Source organism: Gossypium arboreum, chromosome 11 (genome assembly GCF_025698485.1).
Source record: "Gossypium arboreum isolate Shixiya-1 chromosome 11, ASM2569848v2, whole genome shotgun sequence".
NCBI lineage: Eukaryota > Viridiplantae > Streptophyta > Magnoliopsida > Malvales > Malvaceae > Gossypium > Gossypium arboreum.
In genome coordinates, this window is record NC_069080.1 from 96,269,797 (window position 1) to 96,296,617 (window position 26,821).

The window sequence follows — 26,821 nt, forward strand, 5'->3', positions numbered from 1 at the left end:
GCCAATCTTGTCACCGTGTCCATTTATACCCGCACACTTAGTGCCGAGACCAATACCTTATGCATGTTGCTGCCTTTATACATTCAACAATGGCATCATTCCATACACATACATTTTCATTTACACATCAACTCATTTAAACACAATTATGTATATATTATGGTCATTTACATCAACACCAAATATATGCTTAATGACTTACCTTGTGTTAGGCAAATAATCCCAAGTCGGCTACTCGATGACCTTCGATTTCCCCTTGTTGGACGCCTCTCCTTTAGGATCTCGAGCTTAAACAATTAAATCAACCCATTCAACCACTTTGTAAAATATTTGTATCACACATTAAAATTTCATTTCATAGGATACACATGACAAATTCTTATCCTTCTACCCCATGCTTTTGAACTATTTGGTTCACAACCTTAGGCTATCACCCTATTGCCAACTATCCTAATCAAGGATAGTATCACAAGTGTGTACACCCATAGGGCTGAATGTGCAAGATTAAATTCAACACCACCTATGTGCTTAATTAGGTGGCCGAATATACATAAGCACATTTAGCATTTGATACATTCGGCCTTAGCATAGATTTCATTAAAAGTCCCTATTATCCACTTCACCATCAATTATCTCATCTACTTAATATTTCATACTTATCATGCTAGCCGAATATTACTTATTTAAGTTCAACACCCTTATATACCACACTAGCACCAAATATGATATCTAATTCTTCTCTTTCTCTTTTCATCAAGACAACCTATATGAACCTTTAACTAATTCAAACTTCACCCTCTTAATGCCCATTATAGCCGAATGTACCAAGCATTTATCATTTTGCAACATGAATTCTATAGCATGGCGAATACTCATGCACATACACACACAACAACAAGAACTCAATGACCTAAAATCTCCTTTTATTAAATATTTGAACTCACTCCTCTTCATGCTTCATTACAACAACATCAAAACACCAACCAAGAAAGACAACATCCATGGCGAATTTCATCTCCATCAAATAGCAAAAGAAATCTAAACCATGGGCTAGGTAGAACTTAAACTAACAACTAAAGCATGCATGCATCTCATGGAATATCATCAAACATACCTTAGTCTAGCAACCACCATAGCCGATTTTTCTCAAGCTCTTCCCCCTTCTTCCCTTGCTTCTATTCGGCCAAGACTACCAAAGGATGAACAACTATTTTCTTTTCTTTCTTTCTTTGTTTTTGGTCACGGCAAAGGGGGCATCTACACATTATTTTTTTTTTTTGATATCATCATTTTCTTTTTCCATTTCTGTAATACTAACTTTCTTATTTTATTATTTCCTACATGCATCACTAGTCTAACATGTTGGAGACATGTTTCCACCCATAGCATGGCCGGCCATCATGCTCCAATTTGGCTAATTTGACATGCAAGGACAAACACTTTTCCACATGTATTAATAGGCCATTTAAAATTAGCCTATCATATTTCACCACGTCTCGCATTGATCCCTATTTTATAATTTCTCATACAATTGGTAAAATTAGAGAATGAAACTTCCACATGTGCATGTACACCCACAATAAGCATAGAATATAGCAATTAATTATTTTTATGACTCGGTTTTGTGGTCCCGAAACCACTTTTCGACTAGGGTCAATTTGGGGCTGTCACATTTGAGGCTCAAAATTCTTCTCTGAATCTCTATTTTATGCCTAATCCTTATCTGAAGCTCTTTCAATGTTAAGCTATGGTTGAATGCCAGATCTTCGGATTGAACTGATACAAAAATGGTGTAACAGCCCATTTTTGGGTCAAATCGGAACAGTTGTTTTGGGACCAAAAATCCAAAGTAGAAATGTTTATTTTATCATTTATTTAAGGTCTACAGCATGATAGAATAATTGTGTGAAAATTTGGTTTAGAAATTTTATCGATTAAGTGCTCAATTTGTCTAGAAGGACTAAATTGCAATAGGTGCAAAACTTGAATTCTATGAGTTAAAGATGTCTAATTGTTATGAAATTCTAAATTAGGGGTCTTTAAATGGTAATTAGACCATTCTAATTCATAATGGACAAAAATGGACATGGTTAGATAGAATTCCAAAGTTTTACATTAAGGGTATTTTGGTAAACTAGTAATTAAATGATTTAATAAGCTAAAAAATAAGTCAAAATTTTTATTCATCTTTATCCTCCTATGCCAAAATTTCAAGGGAGTCCATAGCTAGGGTTTTGGCTACTTTCAAGCTCGATTGTAAGTCTATTATTGCCCCGTTTTTCATGAGTTTTATGTTTTTTAAGTTGTCTCAACCTAATCTAGCTATTCTAAGAACTAATTTGAACGAAAATCAGAGTCAAAAATTTTACCCATGTTGAAACCTTGTATTTTGATGTTTAATGTTAGAAAATGCATGTTTGTTGTTACTTAAACAACATTTACAAAGTGATTTTTGATGAAAATGTCAAAAAGGAACCTAATTGTAAAAGGTTGTAAAATGTGTGGTAAAATGTGAATAAATGGAAAATATGAGCTGTCATGAGCATGAAAAGGGTTTGTCTAAGCTTGGGTAATGAAGAATTTGGATGAAAACCATTTTACAAGCCTAGGGACTAAAATGTAAAATGTTAAAAGTTTAGGGGCAAAAATGTATTTTTTACCATAGTGTGTTTTTGGGCTGAATTGAATAATTTATGATTAATAAGTTAAATTTGATATTATAGATCAAGAAAAATGAAGTTCAAGTTTAGACTGGGGAAAGAACAAGGTTGTGGACTAAATCGAACTAATAGCCATTTTTGTAACCGAGGAAAGTTCATATCTTAAATAAGCTTTAATATAATTGTATTTAAATGCTTTAATATTGCATGAACTGTATGATTGACTATGTGGAAGAGTTTAATTCTACGAACAAGTGCAACGACGATTCGCCAAGTAAGAAATCCCGTTTGAACCTTGGGAATAGAGTAGGATACAAGTGACATGTCACTAGGGTTATCATGTGTTGTGTGATTATGTAATCCGGGTTGGTGATGTAGTTTATTAATGCTTGGCAAATAATTGAGTGTGGCTTAAAGGGGTTGTTGATGAAGGGTTAAGTATGGCTCATTGGTATGTTAGAAAAATCTAAGTAGAATTATACATGATGAAAGTGTGTATGGATGCCTTTGAATGTGAAATTGGTATGTTTAATTTGGCATAATGAAATGTCATGTATATTGTAGATGATGGTATCGCATTAACATGTTTTATCTATAATTATAAATGTTTTGGTTGCTAAGTATGCCATGAATTGTGCCATTGAATTTGTGTAAGTGTAGGTGTAAATAAGGGTGGCAAATGGCGTGGTAAATAGCCTCTATTTTGTCCACAAAGGTGTGTGTTTAGGCCGTGTGTGACACACGGCCTATCCCATGGGCATGTGTTCCGGCCGTTTATCCCCTGCACCTTAATTTTGAGAAATAAAATGTTCAGAATTGAGCACATAGGCTGAGACATGGGCATTTGTCTCAGCCATGTGAGGGACACAGCCTCAAGCACTAGTGTGTGTCCCGGACGTGTGAAGTTTGCACCTATTTTATGAAAATTAGATTAAACACACGGCCTAGCACATGGGCGTGTGATTTGGCCGTGTGATCTCAATTTGTTCATGCATTGCGAAACAGAGAGTTACACGAGTTAAGGACACGGGCATGTGTGACCACACGACCTACCCACACGGGCGTGTCCCAAAAGCACATGGGCGTGTGACAGCTGTTTATAGCAAAAATTGTCTAAGTTTTGTAAAAACTTCTAAAGTTCTCAGTTTAGTCTCGGACCACTTCCAACGCATGTTTTTGGGCCTTGTAGGCTCGTATTAGTGACGTTATGAATGAATATAAATGGTTTTAATTTGGATACAAAATTTATGACTCGATTTGTATGTTTGTTATGATAAGAGTCTGGTAATGCCTCGAGCCCTGTTTTGGCATTGAATACAGGTAAGGGGTGTTACATTTAGTGGTATTAGAGCTATGGTTTAGTTGATTCTCGGACTATTGTAGGTTGTGTGAGAGTCTAGCTATACATGCCATATATAATTTGTGATAGTGTGACGAATCTTGACAAATTAAATTATGTTTTCATCTAGTAAATGGATCCCAACCGAGAGGTAGCTGATGATGGTGAAAGTGATGTGTCGGCTCTCCCTCAAGGGACAGCTCCATCTGAAAGTAGACCAATCACGATTATTCAGGGAGGAGAGGCTAGGGAAGCCTTTTTCCAAAGGATGAATGGGTGGTTTGTCGAGCTTGTTCAAACAAATCTAGCTGCCCAACATCCTCTATCCCACCTAATCCCCAACCAGTTCCCATAGCTCTTCGTGGTGTGGAATTGATTAGATTGAACAAGCCTCCAGATGATAAGACTCGAAAACAAGGGGCTAAAGAATTTAGAGCCATGTTGACGATGATCCCGAGATGGCAGAGTTTTGGCTTGAGAACTTTATTAGGTTATTTAATGAGCTTTCTTGCACACTAGATGAGTGCTTGAAATGTGTTATATCACTAATGAGGGACTCAGCATATCAGTGGTGGAATACTCTTGTATTTGTAGTACCAGAAGAAAGAGTTACCTGGGATTTCTTTCAAGAAGAGTTAAGAAAGAAATATATTAGCCAACGGTTCATTGATCAGAAACTTAAAGAGTTTCTAGGACTGAAATAGAGTCGTATGTCTGTGACTAAATATGAGCGAGAGTTTGCCAGGCTCAGTAAGTATGCTCGGAAATATGTTTCCACCGGGGCTATCATGTGCAAGAGATTCGAAGATGGGTTGAATGAAGATATCAGACTGCTAGTTGGGATTTTAGAGTTGAAAGAATTTTTTGTGCTAGTTGACTGAGCTTGCAAAGTTGAAGAGTTGAGCAAGGAAAAGAGAAAAGTTGAGTTTGAGGATAAAGACTCAAGAAAAAGACCGATGAATAAGTAATTTCAATCTTTTTCAAAGAAGTCGAGGGATTTGTATACTCGTTCGAACGCTTCTGTTGGGTATCCCAACAGAGATCGTGAGAAGCAGTATTAGGGTTCTAAGGCCCAAACTACGTCAATAGCGAGCGTTGGTAATGCTAGGTCTAATAGACCTGAATTCCAGCACTGTGGCAGACGACATCCCATTGAATGTAGGATGAATAACCGGGCTTGTTTTAAATATGGCTCCCAAGATCACTTCATTTGATATTACCTTGAAATGACTGACAAAGATAGTTTTCAGAATGCAAGGCCGAGTAACACTGCCACTAGAGGGAGGCCACTGAGAAATACTAGAAGTGGGAACAGTAGCAGAGGTATGACGAAAGAGTTAACTGGGAGATCAGAAGTCAAAGCACCTGCTAGAACCCACGCTGTGTCATCCCCTGATGTGATCACTGGTACATTTTCTCTCTATGATACTAATGTAGTTGCATTGATTGATCCTAGATCAACTCATTCTTATATTTGCATGAATTTGGCATCTAGTAAGAATTTTCCTGTTGAGTCTACTGAATATGTGATTAAAGTGTAGAACCCCTTAGGCAAATATGTTCTAGTCGATAAAGTTTGCAAGAGTTGTCCTTTAATGATTCAGGGTCATTGTTTTCCGGTTGACTTAATGTTTTTACCGTTTGATGAGTTCAATGTAATTCTTGGAATGGATTGGTTGACTTTACATGATGTCGTAGTAAATTGTAAACAAAAGACTATTATTTTGAAATTTAAAAATAATGAAATTCTTCAGGTTAAACCAGATGAGTCAGGTGAGTTGCCTATTGTGATTTCATCGATGTCGGCTCAGAGATATGTAAGAAAAAGTTGTGAAGCATTTCTTGCATATGTACTGAATACGAAAGTGTCTGAATTGAAGATTGAATTTGTGCCAATAGTTTATGAATATCCAGATATGTTTCTAGAAGAGTTGCCTGGATTACCACTAATCAGAGAGGTTGAGTTTACTCTTAATTTGGTGCCGAAAACTTCACTGATATCGATAGCTCCTAATAAAATGGCTCCGACCAAATTGAAAGAATTGAAAACTTAGTTGCAAGAGTTGACAGATAAAGGTTTTGCGAGACCGAGTTTTTCACCCTGGGGTGCACCAGTGTTATTCGTTAAGAACAAAGATGGATCCATGAGACTTTGTATTGATTATTGTCAACTTAATAAGGTTACGACAAAAAACAAGTATCCTTTACTGAGGATTGATGATTTGTTCGATCAGTTGAAAGGGGCAACAGTGTTCTCGAAGATAGCTTTGAGGTCCGGCTATTATTCGCTAATAGTTAAAGACTCAGATATGCCAAAAATAGCGTTCAGAACAAGGTATGGCCATTATGAATTTCTTGTTATGCCTTTCGGATTAACTAATGCTCCTGCCGTTTTTATGGACTTAATGAATTAAATTTTCTGATCGTATTTAGACAAGTTTGTGGTTGTGTTTATTAATTGATAATATTTTGATTTATTCCCGAGATGAGCCTGAGCATCCAAACATTTAAGAATTGTATTACAGACTTTGAGAGATAAGAAATTGTTTGCTAAGTTCAGCAAAAGTAAGTTTTGGCTCCGAGAAGTTGGATTTCTTGGACACATTGTTTCAGCAGAAAGTATATAGGTTGACTCGAGTAAGATTTCAGCAGTTGTTGATTGAAACCTCCGAGAAATGTATCTGAAGTTAGGAGCTTTTTGGGCTTAGCTGGTTATTATCAACGTTTTGTTAAAGGATTTTCAATGATTTCTACACCCATGGCAAAATTGTTACTAAAGGATGTGAAATTCAAATGGTCTGAGAAATGTCAAAAGAGTTTTGAATAGTTGAAAGCATTGTTGACTGAAGCGTCGGTGTTAGTGCAACCTGAGTCGGGAAAGGAATTTGTGACTTTCAGTGACGCGTCATTGAATGGCTTAGGTTGTGTGTTGATGCAAGAGGGTAAAGTGATAACTTATGCCTCGAGACAGTTGAAACCGCACGAAAAGAACTATCTGATGCGCGACTTGGAATTAACTGCTATTTGTTTGCTTTAAAGATTTGGAGACGCCATTTATTCAATGAGAAATGTCGTATCTTTACTGATCACAAGAGCTTAAAGTACTTGATGACTCAAAAGGACTTGAATCTGTGACAACGGAGATGGTTCGAGCTATTAAAAGATTATGAGTTGGTAATCAACTATCATTCGGGAAAGGCGAATGTAGTCACCGATGCTCTAAGTAGGAAATCTTTGTTTGCTTTGAGAGCAATGAATACACGACTAAATTTATCAGATGATGGTTCGATTCTAGCTAAGTTAAAAGCCAGACCGGTATTTCTTCAACAAATTTGTAAAGCTCAAAAATGTGACGAAGAACTTTAAGCTAAAAGAGTTCAGTGCGAATCGACTAGTGATTCAGACTATCAGATTGAGATCGATAATTGTTTGAAGTTTCGAGGTAGGATTTGTGTATCGAGAAATACCGTGTAACACCCCTTACCCGTAATCGACATTAGAACAGGGTACGAGGTATTACCGGACTTAAACTCAAACAAACATTCAAAACTGGGGCATGAATTTCCACTCAAATTTAAAACTTTTCAAAAATATTCATATCATCCCTTAAACGAACCTACGAGGCCCAAAACATGCATTAAGAGTGGTTCGAGACTAAACTAAGAACTTTAGAAAATTTCTCTACACGTAGAAAATTTTTCAACAAAACAGGGGCTACACGTCAATGTGGCTCGGGACACGCCCGTGTGGGTAGGCCACACGCGCCTGTGTCCCTAACCCATGTAACTCTCTGTTTATGACGTCATCAACAAATTGAAGTAATACGGTCAAATCACACGCCTATGTGCTTAGGCCTTTTGGGCGATTTAATTTTCATAATTTTTCATAAAATATGTTTAGACTTCACACGCCCTGGGCACACAGCCATGTCTCTAGGCTGTGTCTTTCACACGGTTGAGACACATACCCATGTCTCTACCCATGTGGCCAATTCGAAGCTAAAATTCAAGATGCAGGGGACACAATAGGCCAGATCATACACCCATAGGGCAAGCCGTGTGTCACACACGGTTTAAACACACGCCCGTGTGTCTACCCGTGTGGACAAAAATAAGGCTATTTTCCAAGCCATTTTGCCACCCTTACTTGCACCAACCTACACAACAACAAGCAACACCAATCCATGCATATTCATACAACCAATTCAGCCACAAAAAAGATATTGACATATCATTTACATGTAACCATCTACCATATACAAACATCACCTACTTATCAACTCAATCCATGTAAATTCTTACATCCATGAAAACATTATCATATGCATATATATACTTAAGCCAATATTAGCCAATTTCAATGGTCATTTACAAAATGAATTATCAACCATTATAAGCTAACACATTTGGCCAAATCGAATATGACACATAACAAAATGACCAAGTCCCTATACATGCCATAACTCAAAATAATGTAATCATTAGTACCCAAAATGAAAATTTGATAGTGTGAATGGATCTTCGCCCGTCTTCGATCCCCAGCTGGCTTGGCGACACTATAAGACAAGGGAAAAAGAAAGGGGAGTAAGCTTTAAAGCTTAGTAAGTTCCTATGCAAATAATAGGCGTCATACACACTTTAGCATAAATTTAACATGAAGTAAATTAACATAAATATCCTTGTAAACTTTCATAATCAAACTTAACATAGATGTTATTAAAACCTTAACATCATAACTTACTCAATCATACCACACCAAGGGTTCATCACATATCGAGCTCATTTAGCATGGGTTTTATTTATATAACTGTACCAACTTGCAACTTACCGTAATCTTTCACAACATGCCATAGTCTTACCCAACTTAAACATTGTCGTTATGTTTCCCGTTGAACCACTTGAAATATTGAAGGATACTTGGGATATCTCACACACATAGTGCCATACCAATGTCATATCCCAAATACAGTCTTACATGGAATTTCATATCAATGCTAATAGCCCAGCTATGGTCTTACACGAAATCTTATATCGATGTCATATCTCAGATATGGTCTTACACGAAATCTCAACTAACCCTAATGTCATGACATTTGTATCCTAACTATTCCTAAGGTTTAACCGGGATATTTCTCACTTGTCATCCATTATCGATTTCATCCCAAGAATTGATCATAAATTCATACAATATTAAAGTATTTAAAACATAAATAAACAATGAGTTATTTACATACGAACTTATCTCGGTACCAAAAATAGTAGATAAGGATTTAATCATCAAACACCTTATTCTTTCCCCGATCAAGGTCCGAACTTCGTTTTTCTTTATCTATAATAAAAAATTTAGCTTATTTAATATTCACATTCTCAAATTATTCCAAACATCACATTATGGAAAAATTACCTTTTTACCTCTAAAGTTTCACATTTTTACAAATTAGTCCCAGGCTCGTAAACTGAAATGCACTCAATTTCTTTGTTACCCAAGCCTAGCCAAACCATAAACATTATCATCCAACATTTTTCATCAAATCAGATTTTACTACCCATTTTACATCTTTTTACAAATAGGTCCTTTTTAGGTATTTTCATGAAAAATCACTTAGTAAAAGTTGTTTATTACACATCAAACTTTAATTTTCTACCATTAAACATCAAAACACATGCATGTCACACATGGGTAAATTTTTAAACATGAACCCTACTTCAAAGTAAAGGTAGAAATAGGTAAATCGAGTTACGAGGACTTCAAAAATGTAAAAAAATTAAAAACGAGGCTAGAATGTACTTACTATCAAGCTTGAAAGATTACAAAACCCTAGCTATGGAGAGCTTGAAAATTTCGGCCAAGGTTGAAGAAGATGGACAAAATTTTAGCTTTATTTTCCCTTTTTATTCTTTTATTTACCAAATGACCAAATGCCCTTTTTGCCAAACTTTAAATTTTTATCTCACCATGTCCATTTTTGTCCACTAACTTAACAAATGGTATAATTATCATGTAAGGACCTCTAATTTAAAATCTTATAGCAATTGGACACCTTTAACATGTAGAAATCAACTTTTTCACTTTTTACGATTTAGTTTTTTTGACTAAATTGAGTGTCCAAACGTCAAAATTTTTGAACGAAATTTTCAAGAAATAATTCTATAAAATTGTAGACCATAAAAATATAATAAAAATAGTTTTTTCTATGTAAAATCTGTGGTCCCGAAACCACTGTTTCAACTAGCCCCAAAATCAAGATGTTACATACCGAGCTTATTCAAAAAATTCTTAACGAAGCACACAGTGGTTGCCTGTCTATTCCTCTAGGAAGTACGAAGATGTACAATGATTTGAATAAATTTTATTGGTGGTCGAGAATGAAACAGGATATTTCTAAATTCGTATTGAGATGTTTAATTTGTCAACAAGTAAAGGCCGAGGTTTTACTTTAGCCTGTAATGATTCTCGAGTGTAAATGGGATAGAATTACTATAGATTTCATAATTGGATTACCTCTGACTCCGAAGAAGAAAGATGTTGTTTGGGTCATTGTTGATAGATTGACGAAATCAGCTCATTTTATTCCGGTATGTACCGACTATTTACTTGATAAGCTAGATGAATTGTACATTGCAGAGATTGTTAGATTGCACGGGGTGCCTATTTCTATTATTTCGAATAGAGATCTGAGGTTTACGTCTCGATTTTGGAAAAAGTTGCAAGAGGATTTAGACACAAAGTTGAACTTTAGTACCACATTTCATTTGCAAATCGACGGTCAATCTGAAAGAACAATTCAGGTTCTCGAAGATATGCTTCATTGTTGTGTTTTAGAGTTCGAAGGTAGTTGGGAAAAATATCTACCTTTGGTCGAATTCGTTTATAACAACAGTTTTCAGTCCAGTATAAAGATGGCACCGTATGAGGCATTGTATGGTCGCAAGTGTCGAACTCCATTGTACTGGGCCGAGCTCAGTGAGAAATAAATTCATGGCGTTGATTTGGTTAGAGAAACCGAAGAGAAAATAAAAGTAATTTGTGATTGCTTAAAAGCAGCTTCGGATAGAAAGAAATCGTACGCAGATTTGAAACGAAAGGATATTGAATCTCAGGTCGGTGACAAAGTGTTCTTAAAAGTATCTCTATTGAAGAAAATCGTTAGATTCGATCGCAAGGGTAAACTGAGCCCGTGTTTTATTGGTCCGTATGAGGTTATTGAAAGAATAGGACGAATGGCATATCGGTTAACTTTACCAACAGAGTTAGAAAGGATCCACAATGTGTTTCATGTATCAATGTTGCACCGTTATTGACCAGATCCTTCGCACATAATTTCACCGAGAAAGGTCAAGATTCGACCCGATATGACTTATGGTGAAGAACCGATCAAGATTTTAGCTCGGGCAGTTAAACAGTTGAGAAATAAAAGCATAGCCTTAGTGGAAGTCTTATGGCAAAGACATGGGGTCGAAGAGGCTACGTGGAAACCTGAGGAAGCTATGAGTAAATAGTACCCAAACCTCTTTTCTGGTAAGATTTTCGGGGACAAAAATCCCTAAAGGGGAGAGTTGTAACAGCCCGTTTTTGGGTCAAATCAGAACAGTGGTTTTGAGACCACAAATTCGAAGTAGAAATATTTATTTTATTATTTCTTTAAGGTCTACAGCATGATAGAATAATTGTGTGAAAATTTCATTTAGAAATTTTATCGATTGAGTGCTCAATTTGTCTACAAGGACTAAATTGCAATAGGTGCAAAACTTGAATTCTATGAGTTAAAGGTGTCTAATAGTTATGAAATTATAAATTAGAGGCCCTTAAATGGTAATTAGACCATTATACTTCATAATGGACAAAAATGGACATGGTTATATAAAATTCTAAAGTTTTGCATTAAGGGCATTTTGGTAAACCAGTAATTAAATGATTTAATAAGCTAAAAATAAGTCAAAATTTTTATTCATCTTCATCCTCCTATGCCGAAATTTCAAGGGAGTCCATAGCTAGGGTTTTGGCCACTTTCAAGCTCGATTGTAAGTCCGTTCTTGCCCCGTTTTTCATGATTTTTATGTTTTTGAAGTTGTCTCAACCTAATCTAGCTATTCTAATGACTAATTTGAAAGAAAATCAAAGTCTAAAATTTTACCCATGTTGAATAAGCTTGTATTTTGATGTTTAGTTAAACAACATTTACAAAGTGATTTTTGATGAAAATGTCAAAAAGGGACCTAATTGTAATAGGTTGTAAAATGTGTGGTAAAATGTGAATAAATGGAAAATGTGGGCTGTTATGAGCATGAAAAGGGTTCGGCTAGGCTTGGTTAATGAATAAATTGGATAAAAACCATTTATCGAGCCTAGGGGCTAAAATGTAAAATGTCAAAAGTTTAAAGGCAAAAATGTAATTTTTGCCATAGTGTGTTGTTGGGCTAAATTGAATAATGTGATAATTAAATAAGTTAAATTTGATATTATAGATAAAAAAATGAAGTTCGAGTTTAGATCGAGGAAAGAACAAGGTTGTGGACTAAATCGAACTAATAGTCATTTTTGTAACCGATGTAAGTTTGTATCTTAAATAAGCTTTAATATAATTATATTTAAATGCTTTAATATTGCATGAACTGTATGATTGACTATGTGGAAGAGTTTAATTCTACGAACGAGTTCGACGACGATTCGACAAGTAAGAAATCTCGTTTGAACCTTAGGAATAGAGTAAGATACATGTCACTAGGGTTACCATGTGTTATGTGATTATGTGATCTGGGTGCTGGTCTTGTACATCCTACCGGTGGCTAAATATACCGGCATATGTTGCGATTACCTGACAGCTTGTGTGAGCAGCACTGTCTAGCTACATTTGGACTAGCAACTTGTGTGAGCAGACTCATCAATAGCTTAAGAGAAAGCAATTATGAGATATGAGACTTAGGTAGTATTGGCTACATATATGGCACTTAGTGTGCAAAATTCCCGAGTATCTGACATTATTATTTCGAGTGGTTCATGGGTATGTCAAAGATTAAAATACGTGTAAGTTCATTTCGAGATGGTACAGGTATGTACATAAAGCTTAGGTTTATTGAATCTCGAAAAATGATGAATTCAAGGTAAGTTGGTGAAGAAATGAATTATGATTGTGAAACTCATGGTATATTATGTTATCTTATGTTATGTTACTTCATGATCAATCTATGTTAAGGTTTGCTTATTTCTTACATATGGACTTACTAAGCTATATAGCTTACTCCGTTTATTTTTCCATGTTTTATAGTGTCGCCAAGCTAGCTCGGATTGGGGAACGTCAGAGATTCGCCTCACACTATCAAAACTATCATTTTAGGTATTGATGAAATTTAGCATTTTGAGTATATGGCATGTCTGGGGACTTAGTCATTTTGTTATATGTGTCATTATGAATTTGGCCAGATGTATTGGCTTGTAATTGTCAAATGTTTAATGTGGCCTTTAGCCATGTAACTTTGGCTCATTTTGATTGAATTGGTTGTAAGCTTATATATTATATATATGCATGCATGTGCCAATGCCTTTTTGGTGATGTAGTTTATTAATGCTTGGAAAATGGTTGAGTGTGGCTTAAAGGGGTTTTCGATGAATGGTTAAGTATGGCTCATTGGTATGTTAGAAAAATCTAAGTAGAATTATACATGATGAAAATGTGTGTGGATGCCTTTGAATGTGAAATTGGTATGTTTGATTTGGCATAATGAAATGTCATTATATTGTAGATGATGGTATCGCATTAACATGTTTTAGCTATAATTGTGAATGTTTTGGTTGCTAAGTATGCCATGAACTGTGCCATTGAATTTGTGTAAGTGTAGATGTAAATAAGGGTGGCAAATAGCTTGGTAAATAGCCTCTATTTTTTCCACACGGGTAGACATATGGGCATGTGTCCAGGCCGTGCCCGTGTGTGACACATGGCCTATCCCATGGGCATGTGTTCCGGCCGTGTGTCCCTTGCACCTTAATTTTGAGAAATAGAATGCTCAGAATTGAGCACAAGGGCTGAGACACGGGCGTGTGTCTCGACCGTGTGAGAGAAACGGCCTCAAGCACGGGCGTGTGTCCCGGGCGTGCAAAGTTTGCACCTATTTTATGAAAATTAAATTAACCACACGGCCTAGCACACGGGCATATGAATTGGCCGTGTGATCTTAATTTTTTCATGCATTGCAAAATAGAGAGTTACACGGGTTAGGAACACAGGCGTGTGACCCCTGTTTATAGCAAAAAAATTTTAAGTTTTGTAAAAATTTCTAAAGCTCTCAGTTTAGTCCCGGACCACTTCCAAAGCATATTTTTGGGCCTGGTAGGCTTGTATTAGGGACGTTATGATTGAAAACAAATAGTTTTATTTTGGATGCAAAATTTATGACTTGATTTGTATGTTTGTTTGTGATAAAAGTCCGGTAATACCTCGAGCCCTGTTCTGACGTTGATTATGGGTAAGGGGTGTTATAAACGGGGCTAATCTCGGCCTCACAAATTTGACCGTTGTAATGGATAACTACTCTGACTCATCTTCTCATTTTGACAAATACCTTTTCCAACTTGTTTAAAATCAAGGACATAGTAAAAAAAACACAGTTCTCATCATTCAAAACCCTAAACTTACATGTAATTTTATGATTTACTTTTGCTTCGACAACAATGTAGGAATGAAATCCAAGCTTGCACGACACCACTTGTTGCTTATAATGGCAAGTAACCTTCAACAACCTACTTCAAAAGTTGTATGGAAAACCAAATGCTAGTACCATGCTTATAGAATTTTTAGGGGTAAAACATGCTCCCCCAAAGGTACATTTTTTAGGAATCTTAAATTTTATCCCAGGAATTCGGAGCTATAGAAAACACTAGAGATAAAACACCCCTTGCAGGAGGCGTTTTCAACTAACATGTCAGAGATGCTCTGGAAACGCCCTTACCACCAAGCGTTTTCCAGTCAGAAATGTGACAGCCCAAAATTGACCCTAGTCGGAATGTGGTTTCGGGACCACAAAAGCGAGGCATAAAAATAATTAAAATTTATTTTGATGCCTATAATATGTGTGCTCATGTATGACATTTTATGATGATTGATTTAGTGTTATAAAGGTGAATTTCACTAGAAAGGACTTGTGTGAGAAAATTTAGAATTGAGATAGGCAAATGTGGAAGTGGCCTATTGATGCACACTAGGAAATGTTGTCCTTGCATGTCAAATTCCCCAAATTTGACTATAGTGGCCGGCCATGGTGATGAATATGGGCAAAAGAAAACATGTCTTAAACATGTTTTGCTAGTGGTGCATGTTAGAAATAATAAAATAAGAGTATGGAAAAAAAAAGTGTTCATCTTTCACCAAAGCTCTTGGCGAATGTCCTAAGGAAAGAAAAGAAAATTTTGTTCATCCATTTTCACTTCTTGGCGAAAATACTAAGGAAAAAGGGGGAGGATTTTTGCTTCATGCTTGGTTTGGAAGAGATCTAGAAGGAGATTTGGCTAAGTTTGCATCAAGATTAAGGTATGTATGAGGTTGTGTTAGGAGTTTCATGCATGTCTTGGTTGCTAACTTGATGTGCATGTTAGCCATGGCTCAAATCTTTGTTATGCCATGGAAATGGTATTTGGCCAAAGTTGTTATGGTGATAAAGCCATTGCATGCTAAGTGTGAAGCTTGATGATGATGCATGCAATGATGGATTGTCTACTCTTGAGATTTCTTTGTAGCCATCTTGAGTAAGACTTTGAGTTTTCTTTTGTTTAACCTTGATTGAAGTTGAAAAGGGGCATGATTGTCATATTCGCCATGATGCATTCATGAGCATGGTTCATGCTTCTTGCATGTTAGTTAAAATTTGTGTTTTGGATGGCTATGGACACCTTGAAATTCGCCATGCTCATATATGTATATATATGTTTGCACATGATGTTTTGGTTGTGAACTAAGTGATGAATATGTTTGTTTAAAGAAGAAGATGTTGAAGAATGATTGTGAAATTGCAAGCACATTCGGCCTAGCACACATATGAGTGCTTGATGCTATAATATAAGTTTTGAGCTACAATATGCAAAGCATTAACTAGTAAAATGCATGCTGTTTTGTGAGGTATTAAGTGCATAATTAGCTTCAACATGGACATGAATATTCGCCTTGGGTAGCCTATTGAAGGCCTTAGCTTTTCCTTGATGCTCGAATAAATTGTATTGAATTGCTTGATGTAGTATAAAATGTGCATGACCATTGTGTATTCAAGCTAAAGGGTGGCCATATGACCATTTAAACTCCTTGTCATATTCGGCCATAAACTAGCACAATGAGGTTTTAATAAGTTGAATTTGTTTGAATTAGCTCAAGAGCTAAGAGGGCCACAATTGGACAAGGGGAAGGAAAAAGTGATCGAATAGCCGTAAAAGCCGTTCGACAACATCCGAGGTAAGTCCTCAAGAAGTGACCTTACTTGAATTATGTGGAATGAAATATGGATGTATTGATTATTGATTTATGTGTGTATGAGTATTGAATGATACCGGGCTAAGTCCCGAAGGCGATTATGCTAGTGATTATAATTGTGTTTGAGCCTTAGTAACGAAAATGAAATATGTATGTCCAATGATTATTGATGTATGTGTGCATGAGAAATTGAATGATATCCGGCTAAGCCCGAAGACAATTATGCTGAAATTATATCCGGTTAAGACCGAAGGCAATTGTGCTAGTGGCTATATCCGGCTAAGACCAAGGCATTCGTGCGAGTCATTCTATCCGAGCTAAGACCAAGGCATTTGTGCACATGGTTATATCCGGTTATATTCAAGAATCTTGGGCTGGAGGTGAGTGTTGGTTGCTGTAATAAATTCAATTAGTACACTCGAAAAGCCCAAAGAATAAGGTACGTTTATATGTGCATTGGAAAGTCGACATGTTTGAGCAACATTCGCTCAATCGACTAATGAATTTCAGTTATTGAATTGATTGATACTTTGTGAAAGTATATAATGATGAAGTGTGAAGTAAGAATGTGTATTAATGAAATGATGCATTTGGCTATGTGAATGTATTGCTGTAATTAGAGTTAATTATATTCCTTGAGACTTACTAAGCATAAAAAATGCTTACCCCGTTACTTTGGCTCTCTGTTTTATAGATTTTGCTCGATAGCAATCGGATTCGGGATCAATAAAGTCGAAGTCATCCACACTATCAACGCCTCTATTTTGGTATAAATTTTTGGTTGAACTTTGAAATGGCATGTATAGGACTACCCCTTGTTGGTTTAAATATGTTGTGATGTGTATGTGTACGGCCATGCGAAAATGGCTCGTAAAAGTGAAGTATCAACTTAGACTATTTGCGGTTTGTATATATATATATGGTGTCATGATGTGATTATGGATTGGAAATGGGAATGTTGGTCACATGATCAGCCATTGGTATGGTTAAAATGATCATATATGAACTTATGTATGGCAAGACTAGTTGGTTCATGGAGACTACAAAATAGGTAAGACCTACCTTAAAAACAGATGCTGCCAGCTGCAGTGACGTGAATGTGAAAAATCACCAAAATTTGTAGGAATGGTATTAAATAGTGAATAAGCTATGTAAATGAGCCTTGATGAGTCTATTTTCATATGGAAGAAACGAAATGGTCATAGGAGTTACATATTAAGAGATATTAAAGCTATTGTGAGACAGGACCAGAACGGTTTCTGGGTCCCCTGTCGCAACTTTAAAAATTTACTATAAATTATCCAGAAAGAATTAGGAGTCATGCCTTATATGTACAGATTCCATTTTAAGTCTAGTTTCATTAGAAACTAACGACACCAGTATTAAAGCCCTGTACAGAGAGATATTCAAGTTATACCGCACAAAGGTCAAAGCAGTCGAGCCCTGTAACATGGGTGACTTTAACTAATAAACTGTACCAATTGGCCTGACCAAAAATTCTACAAATAAATCCATGGATGGATATATGAGTCTAAATTCAGGGAAAATTTACGAAACCAGTTTCTGAGTTTTGAAACTCGAGATATGATTTTTAAGGCGACGGTGACGCAGTTTTCCAGCCTGACTGGAAATGTCAAATTGGTGGACAAAACATGTGGACTTGGCTTGTTAACCCCTCGTGCCCGACACCGGCGATGGTCTCGGGTTCGGGGTGTTACAAGAAATACAAAAGGAAACATTTTCACTGCCATGCCAAATGAAAACACCTCCTGCACGGAGCTTTTTGCCTCTAGGGGTTTCAATCCATTCGAGACCTGCAACCTGGGATTCTTGGGATAGAAAATAATTTCCCATTTTACCCTTCCTCGTTCCTTATATTAATGCACTAAACCTAAACCTCCTCACCTCACCTATATCTCTAATTTTTTTCTTTCTCCTACATTTTGAAATTTTCGGGTTTGAAGATTTATTTCCCTCTCTTTGAGAGAGACATAGTTTTAGTTTTAAGTTATGTTTGGGTTCACAATTATGTCGTGTAGCCGAGTGACCTACAAATTTCACCTGTCGTGTAAACGTCAAGCCATCATTCGAGAAGTCAAGATTGCATTGCAACTCGAGTTTCAAGTTGATGGTGATTATACCATCTCGGGGTGAAGTGTAACCAAGGTTTCAAATTTACAAAGGATATGCTACCAAGGGACAGAGCATAACTTTAGCCCTAATTGGCAGTGGTTATGGAGGCACGACAACAATTTTTTTCATCATCAAAGGAGGAAGCTGTACAACATAGAAACAGAAGTACGATGAAGAAAAATACAGTGGCATTTTAGTATAATCAAAGAATCGTTTTATCCATTTCCAATGAATTACTTGAATATACTAAAACGTCTCTTTGTTTTTTTTCTTGTACTTTTGTTTCTGTGTGTACAGCATCTTCTTTGATTATGAGAAACTCGTTGTCGTGCCTGCATAACGACTTCCAACTAGGGGCCCATTTATGCTCCATCCCATAATATCATCAACTTTGTAAAATTGAAGCCCTAGTTACACTTCAACCAAAGATCGTATAACCACTGTCAACTGGGACTTTGAGTTTCAACGCAATCCAGCTTTTCAGTTGATGGCTCCATGCTCACATGCCAGATGAAATTCGTAACTCCGCCAGCTCTACGGTACCACCGTAAATTTAAACATACCTTAAAACTATAATAATGTTTATCTCGAACACGGGAAAAGATAAATATACAAACTTCTAATTTCCAGCGGCAAAAAAAAAAAGAAAAGAACAATTTACGAAAGTGAAAACACTCCGTAGGACATATTTTTAGGAAAGAGAACAGAGCGTGTCCTACGCGACGCATTTTCTTTGGAAGATTAATGAAAACGCCTTGTAGGACGTGTTTTCTTTTCTCTCTCCAAAAACAATGTACATCGATAAATTTTCTAGAAAACATAGTTTTTCAAATGATTTTTTCAGTATATACTTGTAATTCTGCCAATTTTAAAATTTTAAAATATCTTTATTTTTAAAGTTTTTAAAAAAAATTAATAATTTTTTTGATAATTTTTCAATTTTTGATAATGTTTGATGATTTTTTACCCTTTAACAAGAAAACAGCAGTTTAAATACTCAGAAATGATACCCAGAACAGCAAAAAAAATTGAATCCACAATACTAAAAATATCAGCAGGCAAAGCATTAAACAAGGTTTTTTTTTAATTAAACACGTAAATTACCTAAAATCTATAGTGAAAGTTGGTGGACCCAAAGAGTTTGGCACTACCAACATGTCACGTCAGCAATCTACACTAAAAAAATTAATTTTTGGGTGGAGCCATATAGAATGGCGCTACTTGTATAAATATTAAAGAAATACTGTGATTTTTGAAAGTATAAGGGGGCTTTATCAATTTTCCCTTTTCTAGTGAAGCCAAAAAAATTGGCGCCACCAGATTTCAAAATCCTGTAACCCTATTGGCTTTGAGGCAATTTTTTTATTTTTTTCTTTCCCTTTCACGTCAGATTTGTCCTATTACTTTGTTCTTTCCCCTTTTTTTTCTTTTTTTCTTTTTTAAGTTTTCTATTTGTCCTTATTTATTTTATTTATTTATTTTGTTTATTATTCATTTTAAAAATTTTGAAATGTATATTTAAAATGTTTTATAATATATTTTTAAAATTATATATATATAATATATATTTTAAATTATTTTTAAAATTTTAAATTTTTTAAATATTAAATATATTTTTAATAATATCAAACATTTAAATATTTTAAAGATATGACCTTTCAAATTTATTATTAGTTTTATAATATTTTAAATGTATATTTTAAATTTTAAATATTTTAATTTATTTTATAATTTTTAAATTATGATTTTTAAATTATTTTTAAAGATATTCAAACTTTTTTATATTCTATTTAAAATTTAAAAATAATATTTTATTTAAAATAGTGAAATTTGAAATAATTAGAAAAAATATTTGTTTAAAAAGATTTATTTGTTAAAAATATGACTATATTTAAAATATACATATTAAAAATAAAATTTAAATTAAAAATAAAATATATATTATAACCGGTCACATCGTGTTAGTGATATCAGCGATATGACCAGTGATAAACCTAAATATTAATTAAAAAAAAAAGAATGAATGTTATATAAGGGGGGTTTTGTCCCCTCTTCAGAAGAAAGGAAGAAAAGAGGAAAACAAAAGAGTAAGTTATATTGTAATAGCTCGATTTTGGGCCTAGTCAGAACAGTGATTTCGGAACCACTATTCTGAGGCTGGAGAAATTATTTTTAATGTTTTTTATATGTTAAAGTGAGTGCATGAAAATTTTAGTGAAATAATTTTAGCGATTGCTAGCTTAATTGAGAAAAATGACTAAATCGCATAAAGGGCAAAAGTTTTATTTTGCAAGTTAAATATGTTAAATAGCTAGAGAACCAAAATTTGGAGTGTTTAAAGTGCAAATAGACCCTAAAAAGGGTGCTTGGCCCGCCATAGAGAGAAATAAAGTAGAAAAGTCAAAATTTGGTGTCGTTGGTGACTTAATTTTGACTAGAAATAGAATAAAATAAAACAAAAAGGTATCATCTTTCTATCTTCCTTCTTCCCCAACGAAAATGGCAGCAAACAATGGGGTTTTAAGAGCTTAAGCTTTAAGCCACTTATTTCTCTTACAAATCAAGAAAATTGAGATTTGGGCTTAAATCGGAAAGTACGAGGTTATGGACTAAAATAGAGTAGTTGGCCGAAATTTACATTCGAGGTAAGTTCGTATGATAATAATAGTGCAATGTTATGCTTGAATTATAATTCTTTACTATTATTGCATATATTGTATGATTTAATATATATATTGGAAAAGTTGATGAAATGGTGTATATGATGTGGAAATATGACATGGAAAAATATTACATGAAATGCAAGACAATGATGATCCATGACAAGTGACATATGCAATATGTGATATATGTTATGTAAATTCTTAAAAGCTTATTTGCTATTTGAGTTATGCCTTATTATGCTATGAAAGGGCAATTGATAATATGGATAGTGAGATCGACACTTCGAGTAAGTTCGACAGAGATGGAGTATCGAAAAATCTCGTCTGAACCTTAGGAATAGTCTAGGGTACAAGTGACATGTCACTAGGTATTAAGAAATCCGAACTTGTTGAGTTAGTCCAAGTTCGTGATATATATGAGGCAACTGAACTCATTGAATTGTTTCGAGTTCATTATGGACGCGAGCATCTGAACTCGTTGAATTGGTCCGAGTTCATAATGGATGCGATATATGTAATTGGGTTCCAGGCAATGGTCTTATGTGTCCTACCGGTGGCTAGGTAATCCTTGAGTTGGTCGGATACCTGATGGCTTGTGTGAGCAGCCCGTTTAGCTACACCTTGACCGATAGCTTTTATGAGCAATCCCGTGAGTAGCTCCATTGTGAGGGTTACATGTTATGAGGTAGTTTTGGCTATGTATGTATATGCGGCACTTATGTGCAAGTTTTCAGCGTATCTAATAGTATTTCGAGGGTTTAACGGGCTATGCAATAGATGTGATGGAAGTCCCAAGGAGGGCATGTTAAAGAGGTATAGTTATATAATATATTACGATGAGTACAAGTATGTACACTGATGCGAGCTGGCGAGCTCGCATCATACACTAAGCTTATGGTTATTGGGACTTTGAAATGTTGAAACATCGGTGAGCTAAGGTGTATGAATTATGATCATAAATTTTATTACAATATCATGTTAACTTATATTGTGAATTTGAACATGAAATTCATGAAATGGTGAGTTCATGATTAGTCGAAAGTGAACTTATGATAGTTATCATTATATTGCACCAAAACAGTGTTGGACAGCAGCAGTTGTATAACTTTGAAAATTCACCAAAACTTGTGAAAATTGAGTTAGAGGCTGAATAAAATATTAAATTAAAGCTTAATGAGTCTAGTCTCAAATAGAAGAAATGATGTAAGAAAAAGAGTTTCATATTATGAAATATTTAAGTTGTTGTGAGATAGAGTTAAAATGATTTCGAAATCCCCTATTCTGATTTGAGAAAATCATTGGAAATTTTACAAAAATATTTATGGGTTATAATTTATATGATTTAAATCCTTAATGAGTCTATTTTCAATAAAAATAGACCAGAACATCATCCCAGTCCCGCATTATAAGATAATTAATTTTTAGTGAAGAGGGACCGGAAATGTCAGACCGCGAAAAAGGGGTAAATTTAAAAAATAAACTGTACTAATTGGCTAAACCAAAAATTCTGAAAATTTTATGGTAAAAATATATATGAGTCTAGTTTTTGGAAAAATTAGCGGATCTTAATTTGGAGTTCCATAACTCCAGATATAGATAATTTAGTGACTATGAATCGAGAAAATAGCTTAACCTGATCATAGGAAAAAAGCAATTATGGTAGTATTACCTTGAGATCAAGTTGTAACAATTAGTGGAAGCATATTGATAAATTGCTTATTATTTTCATATGGACTTACTAAGCGTGAAGTTTACTCCCTCCTTTCCATTTCTTTTAGCTTGATAGGTTAGCTCGCTATTGGAGATCGTCGGAGGCAGCATCACACTATCAAGTCACCACCTTTGGAATAATGAAGCATATGTTAGAAACTTCCAAGTGAGTGGCATGTATAGCGATCTAGTTTTATGGCATGTGTTATTATGCTTTGGCCAAATGTATTGGCTTATATTAACTTATATGCATATGGCCATGAGATGTGGCTCATATTGATTACGGTTCGTAAATCTAGCTATCCATGTTATGTCTAGTGTTTATGATGTGATTATGTTTGTTTGTCAAGCTTGGTTGGTAATATGACATGAGTGCTGGATGGATAAGTTGATAACCATAGTATAATGGTAAAAGTAATCATCAAAATGACAAGTCTTATGGATGTGAAATAAGGAATCTAGACTTGGTAATTCATGAGTAGATGCATTGTTTGTAAGAATACATGCTAATGTTATGAATATATCTTAATAAGGAGTGTTTAATCACTAAAATGATGCCATGATTTGTGGTTTTAATATGTATAAGGTTTTAAGGGTTTATGGGTAACATGAAGGCTTGGAAAATAGCCTAAGTGTTGACTACACGGGCCGAGATACGGTCGTGTGTCTCAACCGTGCGAGGGATACGATCTGGAGACACGGGCGTGTGGCGTGTGGTTCGATTTGCATGCTGACATCATAAATAGAGAGTTACACGGCCTGAGGATATGGGCGTGTCCCTATGTCCACACGAGCGTGTGACCCTGTTTCATAGAAAGAAATTTTCTAAGTTTTCCCAAAACTTTTTAAGGTTCTCGGTTTAGTCCCGAATCAATCCCGATGTATGTTTTAGGTTTCATAGACCCAAATAAGGGACGACATGCATGTGTTTGAAAAGTTTTGAATCAAAAGAAATTTTATGGCCCGATTTTTGCATGTGTGTGTATGATTAAGTTCGGTAATGCTTCGAACCCTGTCCCGGCATCGGATTCGGGTAAGGGGTGATACATATCTATTTTATATTTTTATATTTTATAATTATTGTAATATAATAATTAATTGTATTGTATTTATGTGTTTTTTTATATTATGCAGATATCAAAATGTCTTCTGGAACAAATACGGATCACACTCTATTGAGGATTAATGAAACAATAAAATTAATTATAAATTAAATAAAAAAATCGTTTTAGTTTGTCTTTTTTTCTTGCCAAGGGCTACTTTGCTCAATGTGTTTTGATTGCATGAAACTGATCTTTATTTAGTTGTTATTATTCCTTTTAACTATTTTCTTGTATGAAATTAATCTCTACGTGTTAGTTATAATTTTTAATTTTAGTATACATTCATAAATTTATATATTAATTTTTAATATGACAACTTTTCTACTTAATTTTACTATTTACTGTGTTTGGTTCCATTTGAAGGGTTTAACGAGTGAATTTTTTGGTTTTTTATAAAATTAACCCAAAAATTTAATTAATTATATAAATAATTTATTTTTGATTAAACACGTAAATGATCTAAAATCTACTGTGAAAGTTAGTGAAAGTTGGTAGAGCATAGGTAACCATGTTCCAATGGTTAATTGATTACGGTGGAAGAGCTCTGAAGTCAAACAAGAAAGTTTGAACCATACATAAAAAGCGGTTAGCCACGCAAACAGGAGGTGCAGAAGGAGTACAGCACATATTGTTTAAAAGAAGCATAGATCATAGAAATCAGTACATATGAACAGGCAAACTAGATTGCTAATTTCACTTGATACAGGTAAAAATTCCATAGTGATGAGAACACTATCACCCCAACTCCTATAACTGTAGCTTTATGTAACCACAATGTTAAGCATACAACATAAAAAAACTAGATTATTTACTAAAATAAGACCTGAGAAGATTGATCCGCATCCAATCATAGTATAAGTTTGTTAGACCCTCAAACACATGAGAGTGTCTCAAAATATTGATAGACTTGAATTCCAATATAATTCAATGGACACCGATTGAGAGTCTCCGGACACTGCTTTAGCTCATTAACATTCAGCAAAACCCCATCCTTAAGCTCATAGCAAATTGCTTTATAATCCAAGAGAATCACAACTTTTGACTCCTCACCTTCAGATCGGATAACAGATAAAACATGGAATCCATAATAGATATCAACAACAGGTAACCTCAAGTCAGGGAAAGCTTTCATAGTATCATCCAGGTTCAGACAGTATTTAAGAAACCAATGAGAATAATCAGCCGCCATCTCGAAAATATTAAATTTAAAACAAAGTGGCATGTATGTAACTCCAAGATGCAAATGGCCCCTAGACTCCCCAAAATATCGACTATCCTCATCCTCCGAGCCTTGCGGAGCTTGAAACATAGGAGCCAACATTGGCATTTTCTTTAACACTTTATTCTCCAAATCAAACCGCAAAGATTTCCTACCGTTACTGTTCCAATGAAAGACCCCATTACAGAAAACACCATGGTCAAACCTTATATACTCGTTGGCCCGAAAACTAATCCAAGAAGAATCCCATTCATCAGACTTTGATGAATAGATATACAGACCGAACCTTTTATTTGGAGAAGGCAATTTCCTTACACAAATGATGTTATAATGAGGTGATTTCATAGGATCAAAGGCTAAATTCACAGCACGCAAAGAACCCAATTGGGATACAGGTAAAGAAATCATTTTGAACTTACGGGTAGTTGGATTGCAGATGAAGTACCTCAACCTTTCATTAATATTGTAATAAAAATGACCCAAAAGCAAGCCGTTGCAAGATTGGAGGATTTTGAAGTGTGGGTCAACAATGAAATCCAAGACGGGAAGTCTGCTATCAGGAGTTAAGGGAAGAGCGGGTAATTCAAAGGGAGGTCTGTAGTAGTTGCCGATGCCTAGAAAGAGGGCTGATGGGGTTAGAAAGCCTCGGTTCTGGTGGTGAAGAGAGTGGGAAAGAGAGAATTGGAGGCTGGAAATAAGGGAACGCCATTGTTTACAGATTAATTTGAGTTTGAGGAGATGTTTTGCAGGTATTCTTATGAGGATTTGGGTGAGAAGGTCGTCATTGTAGGCGATGGTTTCTGCCGAAGCCGAGGAGGGTCTGCTTCTCTTCATGCTCGCAATCGCAATCGCAATCCCTAATTCTTCGACATTTGGGGAATTGGGAATTTTGAACTCACTTAAATTATTTGGAACAATTCCATCGCAGTTTTAACACAAACTTCTAATTTTGGGAATTTTAGTCGGTTTTGATAGAATTATTATTTAATAATAAAATAATTTTCTCACTCCTCTCTCAAGTAAATGTGAAAAGTAGCAAATTAGAATAATTCATCATTACACATATTTTAATCTCACAGGTCACTTATCAGAGTCTCCAAATTAACATGATATTTTAAGAAAATCTTCAGCCATTTCAAAAATATTAAATTGTAAACAAAGTGATGGCAAGATGCAAATGTCTCCAGGACTCTGTGCATCCGAATTGGCATGGGCATACCTATTCTCCTCATCACTTTCCCAATGAAATCTATGTGAAGTTGAGCATGGGAGAGGCAAAATTGAAAGAAGGCCATTGCTTTGAAACGGATTTGAAGTTAGGGTTGTTGGCTATGGCTTCTCCTGCTGAACTCAACACATTGGGTAACTCATCCTCTTTTGACTCGCCCTTTTTTCCTTGGCTTCCATGTCTATTTCATGGATTAGTTGCTTAGAACTGTATCCAACACCACAAGTGCCTAGCACTTGAAAGTTGAAATGCATACCTAGATTTCAAAGACACTGCCGAATAGTTAAGTTGTTTTCTTCCACCATATGCCAC

The 26,821-nt window shown here is 35.2% G+C and overlaps 1 protein-coding gene across 1 annotated transcript; it reads right to left on the reverse strand.

Moving 5' to 3' along the window:
* Positions 1–24,690: 24,690 nt before the first annotated feature.
* LOC108472532 (F-box protein At5g07610-like) lies at positions 24,691–26,821 on the reverse strand. Its single transcript, XM_017774070.2, has one exon. The coding sequence runs from the start codon at positions 26,113–26,115 to the stop codon at positions 24,934–24,936; it is 1,182 nt and encodes a 393-aa protein (XP_017629559.2). The 5' UTR covers positions 26,116–26,821; the 3' UTR covers positions 24,691–24,933.